Source organism: Jaculus jaculus, chromosome 1 (assembly GCF_020740685.1).
Source record: "Jaculus jaculus isolate mJacJac1 chromosome 1, mJacJac1.mat.Y.cur, whole genome shotgun sequence".
NCBI lineage: Eukaryota > Metazoa > Chordata > Mammalia > Rodentia > Dipodidae > Jaculus > Jaculus jaculus.
The window spans coordinates 122,750,751-122,773,285 of record NC_059102.1 but is presented as its reverse complement, the minus strand read 5'-3'; the positions used below and the strand labels follow the sequence as shown (position 1 = coordinate 122,773,285).

General features: G+C 43.5%; 1 protein-coding gene across 1 annotated transcript in view; it reads left to right on the top strand.

The window, feature by feature from the left end:
* The window catches only part of Ptgr1 (prostaglandin reductase 1), a 43,309-nt gene extending 24,920 nt beyond the window's left edge, over positions 1-18,389 (top strand). Inside the window, exons 9-10 of the mRNA XM_012948445.2 lie at positions 4,539-4,657; positions 18,145-18,389. Of these exons, the coding sequence (XP_012803899.2) occupies positions 4,539-4,657; positions 18,145-18,255 (230 nt within the window). The 3' untranslated portion in view covers positions 18,256-18,389. The remainder of the gene's footprint in view (positions 1-4,538; positions 4,658-18,144) is intronic.
* Positions 18,390-22,535: the final 4,146 nt, after the last annotated feature.

Below are 22,535 nucleotides of genomic sequence, written 5' to 3'. Positions count from 1 at the left end.
TTTTAGTTTTCTAGTGTCCCAGTATGCCTTCCCATCCCCCACCTGTCCACTCTCCTAGAGTGAAGTCACTCTCTCCCTCCTCTTCCTTCACTCCCAAAAGTCCAAAAGCAGACTTAATTGAGAGCTGTCTATTCATTCCTCCCAGCCCTAGGAGAGATCTGTGCAAGACTTATTTTATAGACAAGAAATCAAATGGCCGAGCCAGCAACAGACTCAAAACAAAGATCAGTATTCTGAACTCCTTTTATCTTTATTTTTTGCCACAGCAATTCTTGGCTGTTATCAAAATGACACGTTTACCTGGGGTTACCCAGAAGAAGAAGAGCAGAAAGGAATCTTTGTGTATATAATCAAACTGAAGGCAGCCACAAATCAACTGTTACTTACTCTCTGAAGGGCTTGGCTAATGGGAATGAAATCTCATAGCCTGTGAGTAACAGCATAACTGCCTGGAGACAGGGAGCTTAGAATGGAAGGGCAAGGAAGGACGCCTTTGGATCCTCTTGAGCTGAGGAAAACCAAGGACATGTCTTCCCCAGGACAACATTCACTTACCGTTGTTAGGGAGTTTTTTTCTCCCTGTACCTTTCTAGTCAATGATAATAGCTGTGATCATGGAAAATCATCTGCTTGTCAACTGAACAGAGCTCCAGGGTTCATTTTCTTAAACACAGAGCAACTAGGTACACCCACATATTTTAGGATAGAGCAATTTGATTGAGTCCTTTTAGCAATTAGGCTATGGAATTTCAGCCATCCGGATGGTTCTTAAAGATGGCAGCTGATCTTGTCCGTCTATTTTAGTCAGATGGAATTCTGCCTTGTTTATGATCCTCAGAAATTCTAACACATTCTACTACCAAGATAGTTCAAAGACAAGTAATTATTTCCACTAACTTTGTGGCCACATTTGTTTTGCTACCCTCAAAAAGAGACAATAACATTCCCATTAGAATGAACAGCCCAAATTCTGAAAGTTCCATCCTTTAATTCAAAAAGAAACATGGTAGACGTGGGTCTTCTTTTTATTATTTTTACATATTTTATTTATTTATTTGAGAAATAAAGGGGCAGAGAGTGAGAGAGAGAATGAGCAAGCCAGGGCCTCCAGCCACTCCAAACAAACCCCAGACGCATGCACCCCCTCGTGCATCTGGCCCATGTGGGTCCTGGAGAATTGAATCAGCATCCTTTGGCTTTGCAGGCAAAGGTCTCAACCACCAAGCCATCTCTGCAGCCCTTTTATTTATGTATATTTATTTATTTGAGAGAGGCAGATAGAAAGAGGGAGAGAGAATATGGGTGCACTAGCACCTCCTGGCACTGCAAACTCCAGATGCATGTGCCACTTTGTATATCTGGTTTTTATGTGGGTGCTTGGCATATGAACCCCAGGCCTTCAGGCTTCACAAGCAAGCACCTTTAGCCACTGAGCAATCTCTCCAGCCCTAGAGGTGGGTCTTCTGAAGAAGCAGTATGCATGCTTGTGTTCTTGACTTGATGCACTCATTCTGGCTTGGTGCACAGTATTTGCATATGGCCCTCAATCATGTATCAGTTTTGGTTGGGTCTTGACTAGACTGCTCCTTTCTTCACAGTAGTGAGTGGGGACTTCAGGATGCCCAGGATGTGTCATACCTTGTGGTCTCTTCCAGCCCTCATAGTCCCTAGGCATCGGTAAAATAAGCCTGACAACCAATATAGCCTTTTTTCCCCCCTTATTTACTTGTGACATTTTCACACATATATACAATGTTTCTCTCTCTCTCTTTTTTCTTTGAGGCAGTTTCTCACTGTAGCCCTGGTTGACCTAGAACTCACTCTGTAGCCCAGACTGGCCTCAAAATCACAATGATCCTCCTACCTTAGCCTCCTGAGTACTGGATTTAAAGGCATGCACCACCACACCTGGCTGCAATGTTGTGGTTTTTTTTTTTTTTTTTTTTTGGTGTTTCGAGGTAGGGCCCTACCCTAGCCTAGGCTGACCTGGAATTCACTATGTAGTCTTAGGGTGGTGTCCAACTCCTTTCAATCCTCCTACCTCTGCCTCCCAACTGCTGGGATTAAAGGCGTGCCCTACCACGCCTCCTGGCTCTACCATGCTTTTTGATCCCACTTCCTCATTACCTTTTTTCTTCTTCCTTCCCATCCTACTAAAATCTTTCTTCTTCCCCTTGGATCCAGTGCTACTCCCATGCCTGTTTTCTTATGGCCCTCTGATTTAAATTAGAGTTGCTTGCATAATCACTGGTGGGGAGTTAATGACTGGAGAATGCGCAGCCCGCCAGCGGTTTCACCAGGAAAGGACATGACTCCCCTCTCCCAGTAATCATCAGTTTCTACTACTTACTGTGGCAGGTGTGGGGTTTCATGGAGCCCTCCCGCATCTGTGATGAAGTAATGACAGGCTCAATCACGTGCAGGAGAACATTTCTGTGCGTTGAGTGTAGCTGACCTGACATAGCCAGAAGACAGCAGGCCACCGCCCCATTTCCCATCCTTCTGCTCTTACATTCTTTCCACCCCCTTGTCCTTGAGGCTCCCTAAGCCTTGGAGGGTGTGGTTTAGATGTCATGCTTAGGGCTGAGCACAAACAGGTCTTTTACTCTTGGTATCTTTGCCATCTAAGGCATCTCGGCCTTGGCCTCTTCCATTTGCATGAAGGAACTTTCAGCCCAGCCTTTTCTGCCCCACACAGCCTTGTTTACAGGCCGCAGGGGAACCTGATCTCCTCCTGGGCTGGTGGTTCTCTAAGAGTGACCCGGGCACCACTAAGTTGTTAGAAGTATAAACTCTCAGGACCCACTTTAGACCCACAGTTGGAAATTAGAAGAGGCGCCAAGCAACCTTCCTTGTGATTCTCATCCTCACTCAACTTGAAATCCACTGTCAACTAATTCTTGCTAACTCTCGGCATCCTGGGAGGTGTGGAGGCTTCTGATCGGTTCTTTCTTGCTGCTTCTGAGACAGGGCCTGGACTGTGGCTGCTTGACACGTTCCAGGAACAGAAGGAACCAGTTCACACTCTAGAATGACTCCCTTTCATCATGAAGAGCATCTGTGTACCGAGAGTAACCTTTCTTGAGAAGTGCAGGCATTTTTTTTCTTATGTTATCTTTAGGGCCTCTTTCTGCTCATGTAGAAATCATGGGAGGGCCTCAGTGGGCCTTCTAGAATGTGATAGAAGCATGTTCCCTGGCTGCTGGGCCTATGTAAGGACTCCTAGCATGTACTCATTTCCTATTGGTGCTATAACAAATGACTTCAAACTTAGGGGCCCAAAACAACACAAACGTATTGTTCTGGAGACAAAAGTGTAAAATGGGTGAGTGGAACTGTATTGCTTCTGGCAGCTCCAGGGAACAAGGTAACAGTCTCTTTCTTTGCCTTTTCTAGCTCCTAGAAGCTTCCCCTTCCTCAGCATGTGGCCCCTTCCTCTATCTTCAAAGCCAGTAGGAAGCAAATACATATTAGAAGTCCTTACACAGACCAAGCAACCAAAACATATTCTTCGTCACATTCTAGAAGCAAGGTCAAGATCTTCCTCCTCCTCTTACTCTTTCTTCTCTCTCTCTCTTGTCCCTCCTTCTACCATAAGTTATTTTTTTTCTTGACTCTAATTTTCCCTGTTGTCTCTTTCCCTTATAAGAATTCTTGAAACTACACCAAGACACCTAGATAATACAGCATCATCTCTCATCTCAAGATTTTTTTTTTTTTTTTCGAGGTAGGGTCTCACTCTGGCTCAGGCTGACCTGGAATTCACTATGTAGTCTCAGGGTGGCCTCGAACTCTCAGTGATCCTCCTACCTCTGCCTCCCGTGTGCTGGGATTAAAGGCGTGCGCCACCACGCCCGGCTACAAGATTCTTAATATAATAACAACTACAAATTCTCTTTTGGCTACATAATGCAGCAAACATATTCACAGATCCCAGGGCTTTGGGTGTGAATGTCTTTTTTTCTTTTTTGGTTTTTCGTAGTAGGATCTCGCTATAGCACAGGCTGATTTGGAATATACTATATAGTCTCAAAGCAGCCTCAAATTTACAGTAACCCTACCTTGGCCTCTGGAATGCTGGGATTATAGGTGTGTGCCACCATGCCCATTGTCAATGTTTTTAAAATACACACACACACACACACACACACACACATATATATGTATATACTTGAGAGAGACAGAGAAAAGCAGAGAGACAGAGAGACAGAGAGAATGGGTGTGCCAGAGCCTTCTACCACTGCAAACGAACTCCAGACACATGTGCCATGTGGGTATCTGGAGTTATGTAGGTATTTGGGAATTGAACCTATGCCGTCAAGCTTGGCAAGCAAGCGCCTTTAACCACTGAGCCATCTCTCCAGCCTGGGTGTCAATGTCTTTTTTTCTCCCAACGACAGGGTACATGGAGGGAGGCAGCAGTCCCATGGGTCAGAAAGGAGCAGAGGAAAGGGAAGAAGGCAGTACAGAACAGTGACAGCAATTTGAACTGCTTGTGTCTCACTGTGGACTGTCATCCAAATGTATCCTCCTTTCAGGCCCACCCCCAGAGAATGTTATCTATCAGCAACTCCGGATGGAGGGGTTCCTTGTCACCCGGTGGCAAGGAGATGTCCGCCAGAAGGCACTGAAAGACTTGATGAATTGGGTCTCAGAGGTAAGGGGCTCCAGCCATTCTCCTCTACTGTATTGTAAATCCCCTTGGTTTTTGTCATTCAAGATCATCGATCCACCTCTTCCTCCCTTAAAAAAAAAATCATATATATATATATATATATATATATATATATATATATATATATATATTTGAGTGTGGGCTGTGTATGTGTAAGGGCATGTCAGGGTCTCTTGCCACTGCATGATTGTGTCTAGGTTTACATGGGTGCTGGGAAATTGAATCCTGGTCTGGCAGGCTTTGTAAGCAAGTGCCTTTAACAGCAAACCGTCTCCTTAGACTCCGCTTCCCTTCTTTTGCTGCATTGTTTGGCCATGCTCATTGGGTCATTACTGTTCAGATACAAACATTTTTATTCATCTAATCTTAAGGTGGAAATCAAAAAAAAAAAAACCCTATGTAAATTTCTTTCTTTGGGTGGAGAAGGGTAGTTTTGAGACAAGAGGCTAGGTTGCCTCAAACTCACACCGCTCCTGCTTTAGCATCTCAGGTGCTGAGATTATAGTTATATATACAGCTAGCTCCTGTCCAGACTTCATTTCTATTCAGATATAGAAACATTTCACCGTCCCCTCTTTTATAACAAAATACCTCGAGGTGTTATCTCTGTGTGCATGTGGGTAGTTCTTCTCTTCCCATTCTTTCTGGAGCCTGGATATCCATCTATTTATCTATCACCTATCTATCATTATCATCTCTAAATGGTCATGCTTGCATGGCAAGTGCTCTTGACTTCTGAAAAAGTTTTTAAATATTTTTATTAACATATTTGCAAATGGGGGCGTCAATGGGCATGTCAGGGTCTCTTGCCACTGTAAAGGAAATTCAGATATATGTACTACTTTGTGCATCTGGCTTTACATGGATGCTGGGGACTCAAACCCAAGCTATCAGGCCTTGCAAGCAAGCACCTTTAACTGTTGAACCATCACTCCAGCCCTAAACACACACACACACAGAAAATTGCTTGTGTTGAGACACTGAAGTCTCATCCACTGGGAAATCCAGTGGTGGATTCTTAGCAAAAGTTAGCTCTGGAGAATGTGGGCAGTGATTAGTGTCACTGGTATATCTTCCATTGGTTTCCATGTGCTCTTGGCCTTCCTCACTAGTTATTCTTCCAACTCTTCTGGCTTCTCTCCATATTAATAATGGCATGCCTAAGGTGTGGGCATTGGTCTTCCTTGCTTCTGTGTCTGCATTTTACCCCTCAGTTACTTCACACAGCCTCCTAGTTTTAAATGCCATCAGTGCGCTGACAGCCCCCATCTTTCTCCAGCTTGGGCCTCTCCTATACAGCCTTCTCTATTTGGCTGCTCAGCAGCTGCACCTGGATGCTTGACGCACACCTCCAACTCAGTATGTCAAAAACAAAACTATGTCTTCATTTTCCTGCTAAGCCTGCACTCCATTCACACTCAGACTTCTCAGTTATGGCAGTCTTACCTCTCTAATGGCTCTTTTCTAAAAACCTTGAAATATCTTGGATTTCTTTCCTTCATGCCATGTCTAATCTGCCAGTAGACCATGGGGAGTAGTCTTCAAGATAAACTCTACCTCTGGCCATTTCCACTTGGTCGGCTACCACCCAGCCACTCTGTCTAGCCTGGCTGGGTGCATGTAGCAGCCTCCTTCTCCTGTTTTTGTGTTCCTACATACACTTCCCAACACAGCAGCCACAATTGTTTGTTAAAGCATCACGCAAAATGATTCTTATCTTTAAAAGCTTCCCTGTTACATCCAAAGTGCTTATATAACCTGCAGAAGGAAACAAAATCCTACAGGAGTCTGCACAGCCTGCCCCCTGATTGAGTCTATTTCTCAGTGTTTGCTCCCTTGCTGACTCTGCCAGCCCCCTCCCCCACCCTCTCTAATTGCAAGTCTTTTTTTTTTAAATTTTTTTTGTTCATTTTTTATTTATTTGAGAGAGAGTCAGAGAGAGAGAGAGAGAATGGGCGCACCAGGGCTTCCGGCCATTGCAAACAAACTCCAGATGTGTGCGCCCCCTTGTGCATCTTGCTAACATGGGTCCTGGAGAATCGAGCCTTGAACCGGGGTCCTTAGGCTTCACAGGCAAGTGCTTAACCGCTAAGCCATCTTTCCAGCCCCAAGTCTTTGATTAAAAGTGCCTTGTGGAAAAAAAAAAGCTGGGTGTGGTAGCGCACGCCTTTAATCCCAGCATTTGGGAGGCAGAGGCAAGAGGATTGCTGTGAGTTCGAGGCCACCCTGAGACTCCATAATGAATTCCAGGTCAGCCTGGGCTAGAGTGAGACCCTACCTCAAAAAAACCAAAAAACAAAAAGGTGCCTTGTGAATGAAGCTATTATTCATTTATTATTTCTGTGGTGCTGGAAATTGAACCTAGAGCCTCATACGTGGCAGCCAAGCATTCTACCACTGAGCCATGTCTATCACCAGTCGTTTTGAGATGACATATATCTATATCTATCTATCTACGATGTTTATTTATTTATCTGAGAGAGACAGAGAGAAAGAGGCAGACAAAGAGAGTGAAGCTGGGTGTGGTGGCGCATGCCTTTAATCCCAGTACTCAGAAGACAGAGGTAAATGGATCACTGTGAGTTTGAGGCCACCCTGAGACTACCTAGTGAATTCCTGGTCAGCCTGAGCTAGAGTGAGACCCTGCCGGGCTCCTTCCCGGTCAGGTAGTGCCGAGGGAAGGACCAGGCCTGCTGGTTCCTCCCTAGGGGTTGAGGGGATGATGAGCGTCGGACGACTCAGAAACCTCTCCTGGCCAGTGGAGAAAAACCACACTGAGTCAGGAGTCTTTTCGATGCAGTGGCTCGCAGAAACAACTCGCTTTATTACTCTGAGCAGTTGCCTAGATCATGTTGGGGACGAAGACGGGGATTTTAGGATGGGGGCAGAGGTAAGGGCCAATAGTAAAATGTAACTATTGAAATGGTAATTACAACTGCCATGTGGCGGTGGCAGGCCAGAAGCCATTAGGCGTCTTGCTGAGTCCTAGCTGGCCAGAGACAGGTCGCCAAACTTCAGCTAGGCTCAGGGAGTTCCACGAGGCCTCTCGCCTGGGCCTCTCAGAGCCCAGCATCTCCCCCTTTTGATTTTGTAAGAGCGTTAGTCGCCGTGGCCCCTGTCTTAGGTTGTCCCCCTCTGGAGATCTTACCTGTCATTGGTCACATGGAGGGCAGGGGAGGCGGTAGTGGGTCATCTGAGGAACTTAATTCCTGAATTGCCAGCCTGTGATATCTCGACCTGATGAAGTTTTATTGCCTCTAGCTGCTGGTGAATAAATTGTGTAATTTTGTTAATCACACAAGGCCCGACAGTGAGTGTAATGAGGGGAAAGAGAAGGAGGGGGAGGGGTTCAGGTAGAGGGAGGAGGTAGGGTAAGAAGTCATGTCAGCCCGTCCGCAGCAGGTTGTCCGGGGATCCCGTTACCTCCTCACCAAGTCTTCCTGGAGCCTCTTAATCTTGTCCTGGATGATTCCTGATTTATTGGCGTAAAAGCGGCATTTTTCCTATAAAAAAAAACAAACATCCGCCTCCCTTTTTGGATGTTAGTAGGTCTAGTCCTCTCCTGTTTTGTAGGACTACCTCAGCCAGGGAATGTAGCTTCCAGGAATGATATCTACATCTGGGATTAAGGTGGGTGGGGCACAAAGGCCCGTCCAATTGCTGGGCAGAAAATCATAGGCCATCCCACCTCCACAAACATAAACCGTTCCAGAAGGCAGGCAGTGTTGAGCATTGGGCTCAGTTGTGTTAAAAGTACAGAAGGGGGCTGGAGAGATGGCTTAGCGGTTAAGCGCTTGCCTGTGCAGCCTAAGGACCCCGGTTCGAGGCTCGGTTCCCCAGGTCCCACGTTAGCCAAATGCACAAGGGGGTGCACGCGACTGGAGTTCGTTTGCAGAGGCTGGAAGCCCTGGTGCGCCCATTCTCTCTCTCTTCCTCTATCTGTCTTTCTGTGTCTGTCGCTCTCAAATAAATAAAAAATAATTTTTTAAAAAAGTACAGAAGGAAGGACGAATGTATCCCACATCTATACTGGAATTATTAGGGGAAGGCGGGGCCCAAATGCCTAGAAGAAACTTTGGGAGAAGCTGGACGGGATGGGGAAGGTGGCTGAGCAGTTTTTTAAGGTCGTATGGACAACTGTACTGCAAGCAGCCGAGAGGCCCAGATCGGAGGCAAAGCCAGCAATCCTCCGTAAGGGAGAGAGTTATTTAGTTTAGCAGGGTGAAGGACCATTTTAGGAACAGTCTTCAGGGGTGGGACACTCCCTAGAATGATTGTCCCTTTGTTGGGACAAATATTTTAGGTCTCTCGCTGGTACCCAAATGGGTCTTTTTTTTTTATGGACAAAAATTTTATGAGCTTCACATAAGTTTCTATCAAAAAAACTCCTTTCTGTTAGAGTTTTTGTATTTTAATTACTTCTCAATACAAAAGACTATTAAGGCCAGCCAAATGGCTTCCGACACTGAATATATATAATCTTGCTTACATGTAGGTGTTAATGTCTTGCTGCTGGAATGGCTTCCTGACACTGAATGTACATAATCTTGCTTACTGTAGGTGCTATAGTTTTGCTAAAGCCTTGCTATAGGTTTGCTAAAGTGTTGCTGCTGAAAGCCCAGAGCTGTGGATACAAGTCCAGCCAAAATGGCTCCCGACAATTCCCCCTTTTTTATTTATTATTTTTTATGAACTGGGCTCCTCTGGGCCACGGTGCAGAAAGACTGTGTCTGTCTTAGGTTGTTCTCTACGATATTTAGGCCTTACCCATCATCGGTACATGAATTCCATCATTCATGCCCTGTCTTAGGTTGACCTAACTCGAGAGAATCTTACCCGTCTTTGACTACCAGCCTCTGCAGGGGCTTTAAGATAATGTTTCAGGAAACTGACGTTGGGTCTGTAGCTGTATCCCATGTATTTCTGCACAGATATCCATAATGGATCTTAAAAGGCATTTAACGAGTATGGGCAGCAGACACAGAATGAGCAAAAGACAAACACCTGTAGCAGCAAAGCTTCCTATCCAAGAATTCCATCCAGGCAAGGCAGACTTAAAAGCAGATATTAAGTCATCAGCAGCTTTAGCTGTATCAAAAATAAGCTGATTATTTTGTTATCTCAGGGTGGCCTTGAACTCATGGCAATCCTCCTACCTCTGCCTCCCAAGTGCTGGGATTAAAGGCGTGCGCCACCACGCCCGGCTAAGCTGATTATTTTGTAAAGATAGAATCTCTGAATGTAACTGAATTAGATCTAAGGAAACATTATCGTTGTGCCAAATATCTCTTAAATGTATTTTCCCAATGCTGTTAGCTGTTATTATATTTTTTAGAAAAAACACAAATCCATTGAAAATCTACATGACACTCCAAACGAGTTTTAACTTTTTTTTTTAATTTTTAAAATTTTTATTAGCATTTTCCATGATTATAAAAAAAACTCCCATGGTAATTCCCTCCCTCCCCACCCCACACTTTCCCCTTTGAAATTCCATTCTCCATCATATTACCTTCCCATCACAATCGAGTTTTAACTTTTAATTCTAGTATATAGAGCATCTAACAGGTATCTATGTATGTATCTATGGTAAGGATCAAGCCCAAGATCTTAAAGGGAGGTACAGTTTGAACTTTCTCAGGAACTACTTCAAAGCTGTGAGTAAGAAGGATAGTTAGATATTAAAAGTACAAGCCTAAAGCCACAGCACACGTTAGGAACTCCTGTTAGGCACACTTTGTTTATCTTTAGATTGAAATCTGAAACCCACCATCACACCTTAAGATAAACAATTGAATATATTGGGGTCCATTTATTTAAATTACGACATTTTGCCCCTGGAGTCTAATAGGTTTATAACCACCACACATTATAAATTGTTAGAAAAAAATTAAAATATTTAGGGTAAATAAGGCCCTTTTTAGTTGGTCATGTGGGGGTAAGGATTTCCCCTTTTGTTTTTGTAATTGAGACTTAAGAGTTTGATTATAACTTTTTTTAAAAATATTTTTTATTTATTTACTTGAGAGCGACAGACTGAGAAAGAGGCAGATAGAGGGAGAGAGAATGGGCATATCAGGGCCTTTAGCCACTGTAAACGAATTTCAGACACATGTGCCCCCTTGTGTATCTGGCTAACGTGGGTCCTGGGGAGTCGAGCCTCGAACCTGGGTCCTTAGGCTTCACAGGCAAGCACTTAACTGCTAAGCCATCTCTCCAGTCCATGATTATATCTTTTAATAATAGCCTGGCCCTGGGGGTTGTATGGGATGCCTTTGGAATGTGAGATTTTCCAGGTCTGGAGAAAATCTACAAAGGCCTTGCTTACGAAGTAGGGGCCATTATTTGTTTTAATTTGATCAGGCAGCCCAAGAGTGGCAAAACATTGAAGCATATAACTAATGGCATGTTTAGATTTTTTTTTTCCAGCATGTGCCAATGCCCAGTAGGCATGGGAAAAGGTCAGTGAGCCCAGTCACCACGAGATGGCGGACGTCTCCCCTGTCCCCACCTGGGTCAGTCCAAGGGGGCCACGTGGCAGCCTCCTAGAAGGTGGATTGTCCGCCATTTCCCAGTAGGGGAGGGTCGGGCACAAGCTGCCAGGAGGGGGCCATCTATTTACATTACCAAATTCCGCCCCGGCTCCCAATAGATTTATAACTATCATATATTATAAATTGTACTCAGTTTAATTTTAAAGGTCCCCACAGTCTTGACTAACTTAAGATATTGAGATTTGTAAAATTAAACAAGTTAAATACTTCTAATATATAAAGGCACAGAGTAAACATTTTTAACTGGTATAAGGCATAGCGAGGAGAGACTAAAACAATGCAAATTGAATGATCATAACCTAAAATTAGTCTCAGAGCCTGTAATTTTAACTTGTTTGAGGTTTTTTAGCTTAAAATCTTAAGTCTCAGCCAGGCGTGGTGGTGTACGTCTTTAATCCCAGCACTCGGGAGGCAGAGGTAGGAGGATTACCATGAGTTTTAGGCCACTCTGAGGTTTTATAGGGAATTTCAGGTCAGCCTGGGCTAGAGTGAAATCCTACCTCGAAAAACCAAAACAAAGAAAAAACAAATCTTGTTTTAATCCAATATCTCTAGCTAAGCATATCAGTCTATTACAAATTTAACCTTGATTAAACTTTTTGGGCCTGGGCAGCAGGACGCAGCCAGCCCTTATGCCAGTAGCCCAGTTCCAACGAAGTTCCCTGTAGTCTTTCTTTCCTCTTAGAAAGCTTATAAGTTAAGCCTTGAAGTTTAATGCTGTCTGTACTTAGAATTTTTAAACTTTCATCTGAATAGTCCATAAAATTTGGCTTACCACTCCAGAAGACACCTTTAGTTGTAAGCATCAAGTTCATGTCTATTTCTTTAAAATAAAGGTTCCAAAAGATTAACATCCACATGGTCAGGTTCAACTCAGTTCATCAGACAGCTTTAGGTTTGCTGAGATAAACTTCCAGACCAGGTATAGTTATGGAGGAAGGAATATTTACTGAAGCTTACAGATCCAGGGGAAGTTCCATAATGGCAGAAAAAGCTGGCCTGCCTTCACAGGCCCAAGCAGAGAGAGAGAGAAGCACTTTAGAAATACAAAAGCCGCCAGCGAACCGAAGGTGAAGGGGAAGAGAAAGGGAAGGAAGAGATGTCGACAAGTAAGTACAGGTTATAGAAGCAAAGTTTTGTGCACTAAATATGAAGACTGCCTCATAACTCATGAGGGTACGCTCACCTGCACACACCGATTACCTCCTCAATGACTGCCTCTCTCGGGGTGCACTAGTATGTCGGGGTCCCAGAGCCCCACGTTGGGCGCCAGATGCCGGGCTCCTTCCCAATCAGGTAGTGCCGAGGGAAGGACCAGGCCTGCTGGTTCCTCCCTAGGGGTTGAGGGGATGATGAACGTCCGATGACCCAGAAACCTCTCCTGGCCACCGGAGAAAAACCACACTGAGTTGGGAGTCTTTTCCATGCAGAAACAACTCGCTTTATTACTCTGAGCAGTTGCCTAGATCATGTTGGGGACGAAGGCGGGATTTTAGGATGGGGGCAGAGGTAAGGGCCAATAGTAAACTGTACCTATTGAAATGGTAATTACAACTGCCATGTGGAGGTGGCAGGCCAGAAGCCATTAGGCGTCTTGCTGAGTCCTAGCTGGCCAGAGACAGGTCGCCAAACTTCAGCTAGGCTCAGGAAGTTCCACTAGGCCTCTCGCCTGGGCCTTTCAGAGCCCAACAAGACCCTTTCTTGAAAAAAATTTAAAAAGAGAGAGAGAATATGGCTGTGCTCTGTTCCCACCCCCACACGGCAAACGAACTTCACACACATATGCTGCTTTGTGCATCTGGCTTTACACAGGTACTGAGGAATGGCTATCAGGCTTTGCAAGCAAGTACCTTCAACTACTGAGCTATCTCACTAGCCTTTTTCTTTTTTGTAAGCAATGTCTCACTCTATTCTAGGCTGGCCTCAAACCTGGAGCCTTCTACGCTAGCCTCCCACGTGCTGGTATTATAGGTGTGAGACACCATGCCCAGCTATTGATTCATTTTTTTTTTTTTAAGTTTTTTGGTTCATTTTTTATTTATTTATTTGAGAGCGACAGACATAGAGAGAAAGACAGATAGAGGGAGAGAGAGAGAGAGAGAATGGGCGCGCCAGGGCTTCCAGCCACTGCAAACGAACTCCAGACGCGTGCGCCCCCTTGTGCATCTGGCTAACGTGGGACCTGGGGAACCGAGCCTCGAACCGGGGTCCTTAGGCTTCACAGGCAAGCGCTTAACCGCTAAGCCATCTCTCCAGCCCTATTGATTCATTTTTAAAGTCTACTTTTATTAATTTTAAAAATTAATACTCTTAGCCGGGCGTGGTGACTCATGCCTTTACTCCTAGCACTTGGAAGGCAGGGGTAGGAGGATGGCCATGAGTTCAAGGCCACCCTACATAGTGAGTTCCAGGTCAGTGTGGGCTAGAGTGAGACCTTACTTTGAAAAACCAAAAAAATATATAATAATAATACTCTTGCTTTTTCATTGTTATTTCCATTTGGAAATCATTTTGAACAAGCCTTCTTCCTCCTGTTCAAGATTGAACCAAGAGGCTCACATATGTCGGCAAGTGCTCTACCATAGAGCCACAGACTCAAATATGGCAACTTTCCACTTTTTTTCAAAGTATTTTTTTTCTCCTTGTTAACAATTAAAACACACTTTAATTTCTTCTTGGCTCTGTATTCACATAACTGATTATATTTTAATATACAACCCAATTATTCACTTATGAATACATACTGCCTATATCCTTTGAAGAAACTGTGCCTTCAGGAATGCAGCAGTGTTTATTTATTTGTTTTATTTTATTTTTTTGGTTTTTCAAGGTAAGGTTTCACTCTAGACCAGGTTGACATGGAATTCACTATGCAGTCTCAGGATGGCCTTGAACTCATGATGATCCTCTTACCTCTGCCTCCCGAGTGCTGGGATTAAAGGCATGCACCACCATGCCTGGGTGGTTTATTCATTCTTTTTCTTTTCAAAAATTTTTTTATTAACAACTTCCATGATTATAAACAATATCTCATGGTAATGCCCTCTCTCCACCCACTTTCCCCTTTGAAACTCCACTCTCCATCATATCCCTTCCCCCTCAATCAGTCTCTCTTTTATTTTGATGTCATGATCTTTTCCTCCTATTATGATGGTCTTTTTAAAGAAATATTTTATTTATTTATTTATTTTGAGAAAGAGAGAGCAACAGGCAGATAGAGAGAATGAGCATGCCAGGGCTTCTAGCCACTGCAAACGAGCTCCAGATACATGTGCCACCTTGTGCATCTCTGGCTTACATGGGTGCTGGGGAATTGAACCTGGATCATTAGGCTTCACAGGCAAGCATCTTAACTGCTAAGCCATCTCTCCAGCCCCAGTGTTATTCATTTTATTTTCTGGTATTGCCCATCCCCCCCCCAAAATACTACCTGAATCAACATAGGTACTAAAGGGGCTGGTAACATTGCTTAACGATTAGTCTATCGTGCTGAGCAGGTATAAGGTCCTAGGTTTAACCAATACCTTCCCCCGATGTAGGCTCTACACAAGCATTTTCAAGTGCATGTTAGAGGACCCATAATGGGGTAGCTTTTGTGGGACCTGGTCTTGGAAAAGCCTTCTTAGCAGCTATAGCTTTGGATCCAGGGGAAGAAATCCATCTCTTCGCTTATTCTATGATCATCTGCCCACCTTAACATATGTAGTTTTAGTGCAAAATGGCAAGAAGTGGTTCTTTTACTTTTAGAGAGAAAAGGTAATAAAATGGATCCTAGTTCTTGGCTTATATCACTTCCTAATTCAGAGAACAGACTACCCCTCAACAGCACTAGAGCTTCGGCAAATGTTCCAGTCTAATGGCCTGTGTTCCCTCCAGAGAGCTGGGGAGAGCTGAATTATTTCAGTTCCCAGACTATAGCCTCTGTCCTGTCCTTGTTAGTGAAATTGAATCTGGCCACACTGTAATCACAGCTGAGGACAAGACACCACTGTGTTGGCTTCCTTCTTGCAAAGGGAAGCTGGGGTGGCCTACTTTCTTTCTAGTTTTCCTTTTTGTTCCTCTCTTCCCACATGCTGGGATTGAACCCAAGGGCTTCACAATGCCCAGCAAGCATTCTCACTCACTGCGCTCCACACCCAGCCCCGTTTTTTAACCATACTTTTGACTTTTGCACAGTTAGAGATTTACAGAACAATTAGGAAGATAGTGTAGAAAGCTTCCTTATATGTGTAGCCTATACCTTAATTTCACTTGTTATTAAAATTTCTATTAATGGTGGTGCACCTCTTTAATCCCAGCACTTGGGAGGCAGAGGTAGGAGGATCGCTGTGAGTTCGAGGCCACCCTGAGACTCCATAGTGAATGCCAGGTCATCCTGGGATAGAGTGAGACCCTACCTCGAAAAAGAAAAACAAAAAAAAGTCTACTAGTGTTTCTTTTAATGTTCTGCGATTACCATACCAAAACACCACAGGTTGTATGGCTTAAACAGCATAAATTTCTTACCCTTTAGGAGGCCCATAGTCTAAATTTAAGGTAGCAGCAAGGTTGTTTCTCCTGAGGTTGTTCTTCCTGTCCTGCATGGTCTTTTCTTTGTGTGTGTCTGTGTCCTCATGCCTGACAGGGACACCAGCCATATTGAATTAAGGTCGACACGTGTACCTTATCTTAATATCTTAATAACTTCTTTAAATATTCTGCTTTCAAATACAGTAGTTACATTCTGAGGTGCTGGGGGTTAGGAGCTCAAGAAATGAACTTGGGGGCTGGAGAGATGGCTTAGCGGTTAAGCGCTTGCCTGTGAAGCCTAAGGACCCCGATTCGAGGCTCGGTTCCCCAGGTCCCACGTTAGCCAGATGCACAAGGGGGTGCACGCGACTGGAGTTCGTTTGCAGAGGCTGGAAGCCCTGGTGCGCCCATTCTCTCTCTCTCCCTCTATCTGTCTTTCTCTCTGTGTCTGTCGCGCTCAAATAAATAAATAAATAATAATAAAAAAAAAAGAAATGAACTTGGGCAGTGGATAAGACACAATTCAGACCAAAGCAATATTCATTGTCTATTTTTTTTTAATTTAATTTTTTTTTTTTTTCGGGGTAGGGTCTCACTCTAGCTCAGGCTGACCTGGAATTCACTATGTTGTCTTAGGGCGGCCTCAAATTCATGGCTATGCTCCTACCTCTGCTTCCCAAGTGCTGGGATTAAAGTTGTGTGCCACCATGCCCAGCTCATTATCTATTTTTTAAAATTATTTATTTATTTGCAATCAGAGAGAAAGAGAGAATGACAGGGCCTCCAGCCACTGCGAACGAACTCCAGATGCATGTATCATTATGCATCTGGATTTGCGTGGGGACTGGGGAATTGAATCTGAGTCATTGGGCTTTTCAGGCAAGCACTAACTGCTGATCCTTCTCTTCAGCCTCTGGATGCTAGCTTCCATCCTATGCAGGTTCTCTGCCATTTTAAGGGCTGGAATGAGCAAAGTCTTTTAAGTTAGGGGTTCAAATCCCAGCTTCCCTACGTTTTTCCCCCTACTTTTTGAGTGACTTCAAGCACATCATCTTGCCCATAAATCTGCAAAGGGCACTCAACTTCATGCATACATTATGGAAAAAATGATTAGGATACTCAGCTCTCTACTCTTTCAAAAAAAAAAAAAAAAAAAAAAAAGGCAGCACCTGGAATACCAGGTAGGAGGATTGCTGTGAGCCTGAGATTAATTCCAGCTTAGCCTGAGCTAAAGCGAAACCCTACAAAACAAACAAAAAACTGGGCATGAAGATGCACAAGGTGGTGCATGCATCTGGAGTTTGTTTGCAGTGGCTGGAGGCCCTGGTGTGCCCATTCTCTCTCTCTCTCTCTCTCTCTCTCTCTCTCTCTGTATCTCTCTTACTTTCTCTCTGCCTCTTTTCCTTTCTCAAATAAATAAATAAAAATAATTAAAAAAAAAACAACAACTGGGCATGAGCCCATGCCTGTAATCCCAATAGTCAGGAGGCAGGTGAATCAGTTCAAGAGGCCAGCCTAGACTGCACAGCCAACCCTGTCTTAAGAAACAACAAAAACAAAAATATGTAACGACTTTGAGGGGCTGTGGAGATGGCTCATTGTCTTAAGTCACTTGCTTACAAAGCCTGCTGGACTGGGTTCAAGTCTCCAGCCACCTCTGCAAAGCCAGATGCAAAAAGGGACACAAGCATCTGGCACTTGTTGGCAGAGGCAAGAGATCCTGGTGTGCCCACTTGTATACATACATAGATACATGCAATACAGAAATACAATTTTTTAAAACCTTGAAAATGTAAGCCAGGTGTGGTATCTCATGCCTTTAATCCAAGCACTCAGAAGGCAGAGGTAGGAGGATCGCCGTGAGTTCAAGGCCACCCTGAGACTACATAGTGAATTCCAGGTCAGCCTACCTCAAAAAACAGAAAGAAAGAGAGGGAGAGAGAAAGAGAGAGAGAAAGAGAGAGGGAGGGAGGGAGGGAGGAAGAGAGGAAGGGAGGAAGAAAATGAACTTTGGCTTGTTAGGCTCACAGTATCACTGTTTCCTGAACAGGCCCTGCCTCTTTCCAGCCAAACAGGTAGTGGTTTATATTATTTGGCTACTAGATAACTGAGATTGTCTGGCGAGGGACACCTTTTCTTCATTTATGTCCACCTCTTCTGAGATTGTTGCACTATTAAACTTTTCTATGCAGTTTATTTAGAAATTGCTTAATCACTGTAAATGTGAAACATTTCTCCTATTGTTACACTGTGATTTGTTATATATACCCTGCACATGGACCCTGCCTTGAAAATTACTTTAAGTTCATGCATTTTTAAGGTTCCCATGATGTACCTGGTAAGTTTGTGGCTAGGATGGTGTTTAGAAAATAAAAATCAACCTATTACATTTGCTCTTTGATTCAGGGTAAAATCCAGTATCGTGAGTACATTACTGAAGGATTTGAAAAAATGCCAGAAGCATTTATGGGAATGATGAAAGGAGACAATTTGGGGAAGACCATCGTGAAAGCATAAAAAAAGGCATGTGGAATAATCATGGGGTAATTAAGTTTTTGCCATTTGGTTCAAAATATATATTGCTTTTTGTGAGAACTAGTAACTATAATGAGTTTGACCTACTTAATAAAATACAATGAAATGATTTTTAATCTGTGACAAAGAGTGAAAATTTCATGATCACAACCAGTCACCTTTCTACTTACTTCAGCGCTACTTAGAAGATGGTAAGAAATAATGATTTTGGTGGCCAGAGTTTCCTAGCTCAGTGATCTTGGCTTTCTGACATTTCTTATAAGGTGAGCCTAACTCCCTGCAGAACTTAGTGAATTTGAAGTCATAAGATTTCCATCCTACTACTGAGGGCTATCAGAAGGAACAACCATTGTGTATGTAGAAGGAGTCTTAAAAGTCTCTGATGCTCTACTGGTGAGGTTAATTAACAGAACAGACCAAGGAGAAAACCTGTTATTCACAATAGCCACAAAACAGATAACACCTGGGAATATTCACACACTTACACAATAGGCAAGATATAAATGTTTAGAATAAAATTAGGAACAGACAATTTGAATATATAAGAAGAGCTATGATCTCAGACAGGAAAATTTATTATCAGAAAGATGTCATCTGTCAGTCACTTCTACTATCATAGAAAGAAATAAAACTGTAGTACAATGAGAGAAGGGGGGAACAGTGTGTCTGTATAAAAGCCAGAAAGATGTAATAAATAACTAACATGATTTGTCTTCAAGGAAGAGAACTGAAGTGTGCCTGGGATGCAAATAATAATTAATAAACCTCAAAGTTTATACTGTATACTTTGTTCTTTTCTATGTTAAATTAAAATTTGTTAGTGTATGTGTGTATGCAGGTGCTTATGTATGTATATATGCATGTATGAAGACCAGAGGACAGGCTACCTGTCATTCCTCAGGTATGCCATCAGTCTTTTCTTTTTTTTTGGTTTTTCGAGGTAGGGTCTCACTCTATCCCAGGCTGACCTGGAATTCACTATGGAGTCTCAGGGTGGCCTCGAACTCATGGCAATCCTCCTACCTCTGCCTCCCGAGTGCTGGGATTAAAGGCGTGCGCCACCACGCCTGGCCCATCAGCCTTTCCTAAGACAGGTCTTTCATTGACCCGAAGCTTATCAATTGTGCTAGTTGGCCGTGAGTCCCAGAGGTACCCCTCTCTCTACCTTGCCAGCACTGGAGTTAGAGGCATGTGTCACCACACCTAACAATTTAAGTGGGAACTGGGGAAGGAATGCAGACCCCCATGTTTACAAGAGGACTTTGCTACCTGAATTATCTCCCCAACCTCACTTTGTACCACTTAACTTTTAACCTTTGAACAAATTTACTGACAAATACAATTTAAAAAGTAAAAAAAATAAAATCAAATCTCTGCTTTTTTGTGTGTCTTTTCTTACTAAAGCATTCGGTCCTAAAGACTTGGGATGGAGTTTGGGGCAGCAAAGCCTCTGTGGCTCAGGGTGGGCTGAGGTCACGCATGGAGGCTGATTTCCTGGCACAGGGAGTCAAAGAGTGGCTGGGAATTTGGTTGTGTTGTGGTCTGGTGAAGAGAGCTGGAACTCAAGCGAAATGACTGACCAAATGAAGATGGCTTCTGAGTCACAGTAGGGCTCCCAAACAGTAAGGGGAGTGATGAAGTCATTAGTGTGAGTTGGGGAGGAGAGTATGGTCTGACAGGAGTTATTGGAGTCTAAGCAGGATGGGGAATGCACTTGAACGTGAAATCTATGTAGTGTGAGAACTCAAAAGTCTGAGTGGAGCAAGGTGGGCATTCAACATGGGACAGTATAACCTGGGGTATGACATCCTAAGCAGGATGAGAACCATATCTACATAGGAGTGAGCAAACTAGCACAGGCAGTTGGATCCTATGCAAACTGAAGAGGTACTTGTGCATGGACAGCTAGTGAGGAGGTCAGAGCCAAGGTAGAACTGCTGTGTGTCTATGGGGCCCAGCAGAAACCATCTAAGCCTGGAAGGTCAAGAAGAACCACATAGATAGTAGGTGTTAGCAGGTGCAGGGTATCACAGCAGAAGGGGAATGACAGAGCATCTGGCATGAGACAGAAGCCAGTGGTTCCATATAGAAGATTTGATCAAACAAAGGCAATAAAGCTAGTTTCTTTTTTTTTTTTTTTTTTGTGGGGTGGGGTTCAAGGTAGGGTCTCACTGTAGTTCAGGCTGACTTGGAATTCACTATGTAGTCTCAGGGTGGCCTTGAACTCACGGTGATCCTCTTAACTCTGCCTCCCAAGTGCTAGGATTAAAGCCACGCCTGGCTTGAAGCCAGTTTCTTAATGCAAAGAATGGAAGTTACAAGCATGAGCAGAGCCTTGTCCCTTTAGATTGAAATTGGAGATATGAATGTGAAGTCTTGCATTACAAGGTAAGATAAACTATAAATGTGTAGATATTATACTACATGCATGACAGTACATACATATATTCCCTATTAAGTACAGACATCTCCATGCCTACTAGAATAGAATATAGCTTTTATATGCTATACAAAACCAGAGTTCCTTGGAGAAATAACTTGTTCCAGAAGTGTGGGAGATAAAAGAGCCTAAAATACCTTCTACCAGAAAGCAAGAGAGTATGGTAGTTAGGTTAAGGTTATGTGGCTGACTTCTGATGGGAGAGAGAAGTGATTTGTAGACCAGAGGTCCCTAGATTTTCTTGGTTATAAAATCCTTAGTACCACACCATTTTCCCATAGTGCCCTGAAGCCAAAGTAAGACCTACCAATCCCATTAGCTAGTTCTGAACATAGTGGTTCGTGCAATGTCTAATAGTCATATTTGTGGTATCCTCAGAACACCAAAATATCTTTATGCAGTTTTTGCAGTGTCCTGGAACACCTTCTCACCCAGTTATGACTAATAGCTCTTAAGTTATTTCTAGATCAAGGTCCCAAAGTATTGTTCAATGCATTTCCCCCTTCCATTGCTTCACATATTCCAGGTAGAATGGGTACCAAATGCTGGAGAGCAACACAATTTGGAAGCTGCCCCATGAAATATTTTGTCATGCTCCTATAGCTTGTGGACCTGGGTGGCTAGCAAGCCCAACTTGGTACTATGTAGTATGGTAGCCCCAGGTGACTGAACTGGAGACACAAATGGTCATTTCAAAATTCTAAAAACTAAAGCAAGATGGTTCAGTGGGTTAGAGCTCTTGCCACACAATTTTGAGGGTCTGATGTGCCATGAGTCTGATTCCTTGGCACCTGTGTAAACAGCTGGGCATGGCCTCACACATCTGTAACTCCAGTTGTGTGGGGAGCAGAGAGCAAATAATTGCTGAGGCTCACTGGTAAGCCAGTCTGGCTGAAAACAAAAGTGGCAGCTTCAGTCAGTGAGGCACTCCATCTCAAGCCTACAGTGGAAGAATGATAGAGGCGTCTACATGTGTTCTCTAAGGCATGCACATCTGCACACACACACCCCTCAAGAAAAAAAACAAAGTAGAATACTTTTCACTCAATACAACTTTATTGTTTTAATAGAACTACAACTCATTAACTGCTGTACTGCATAGAATACTGTTGCATTGTACAGGAACGTGCGTTTTTTCAGCGGCAACTAAATATATTAGCAATCTAGTCAGCATCAACAAACCGATTCAGTTCAGATGACATTTTTCTATGCAGAGAGAACACCATGATGGTTTACTTCAATACTTCACGCAAACGGCACAAATTAGTGTTTCATATGTAATTATAGCCCTATGTTAAAACACTTACTGGAGTTAGGATTATTTTCTAGGTAAAAATACAAAATATTTAAATCTCAGTCAAAGGCATATTACTAAGGCAGAATTCCGTGCAGATACAGAAGCTTGTACTCCTCCTGGCACAGCAGAGGAGACGGAGCAGCAGACAGTCCGGAGCACATCAGCGATGAATGCCAACCGCAGGGCACAGCAGCACAGCATGACGCGACGCGACACAACACGGAGGCAGCTGCTGACCTCATGTTAAAGATGCAGCAGACAGCACTTCCGACGCGTATTTCAGGGTTACATTCGCTTTCTACTTAGTCAAAAAAGAATCCACGAAATTACACCAAATGAAATGAGAACTAAATTTCTAACAATTTAAACAAACTTCAACAGGATCACAGTTTGGAAACTTGTCAGCTATAAAACAGCTTGAATCTTACACACACATGCATGCACGCATGTGTGCATATGCCACACACACACACACACACACACAAATCTTAGATGGAAAGATAAAAATTTCAGATGTTATAACTT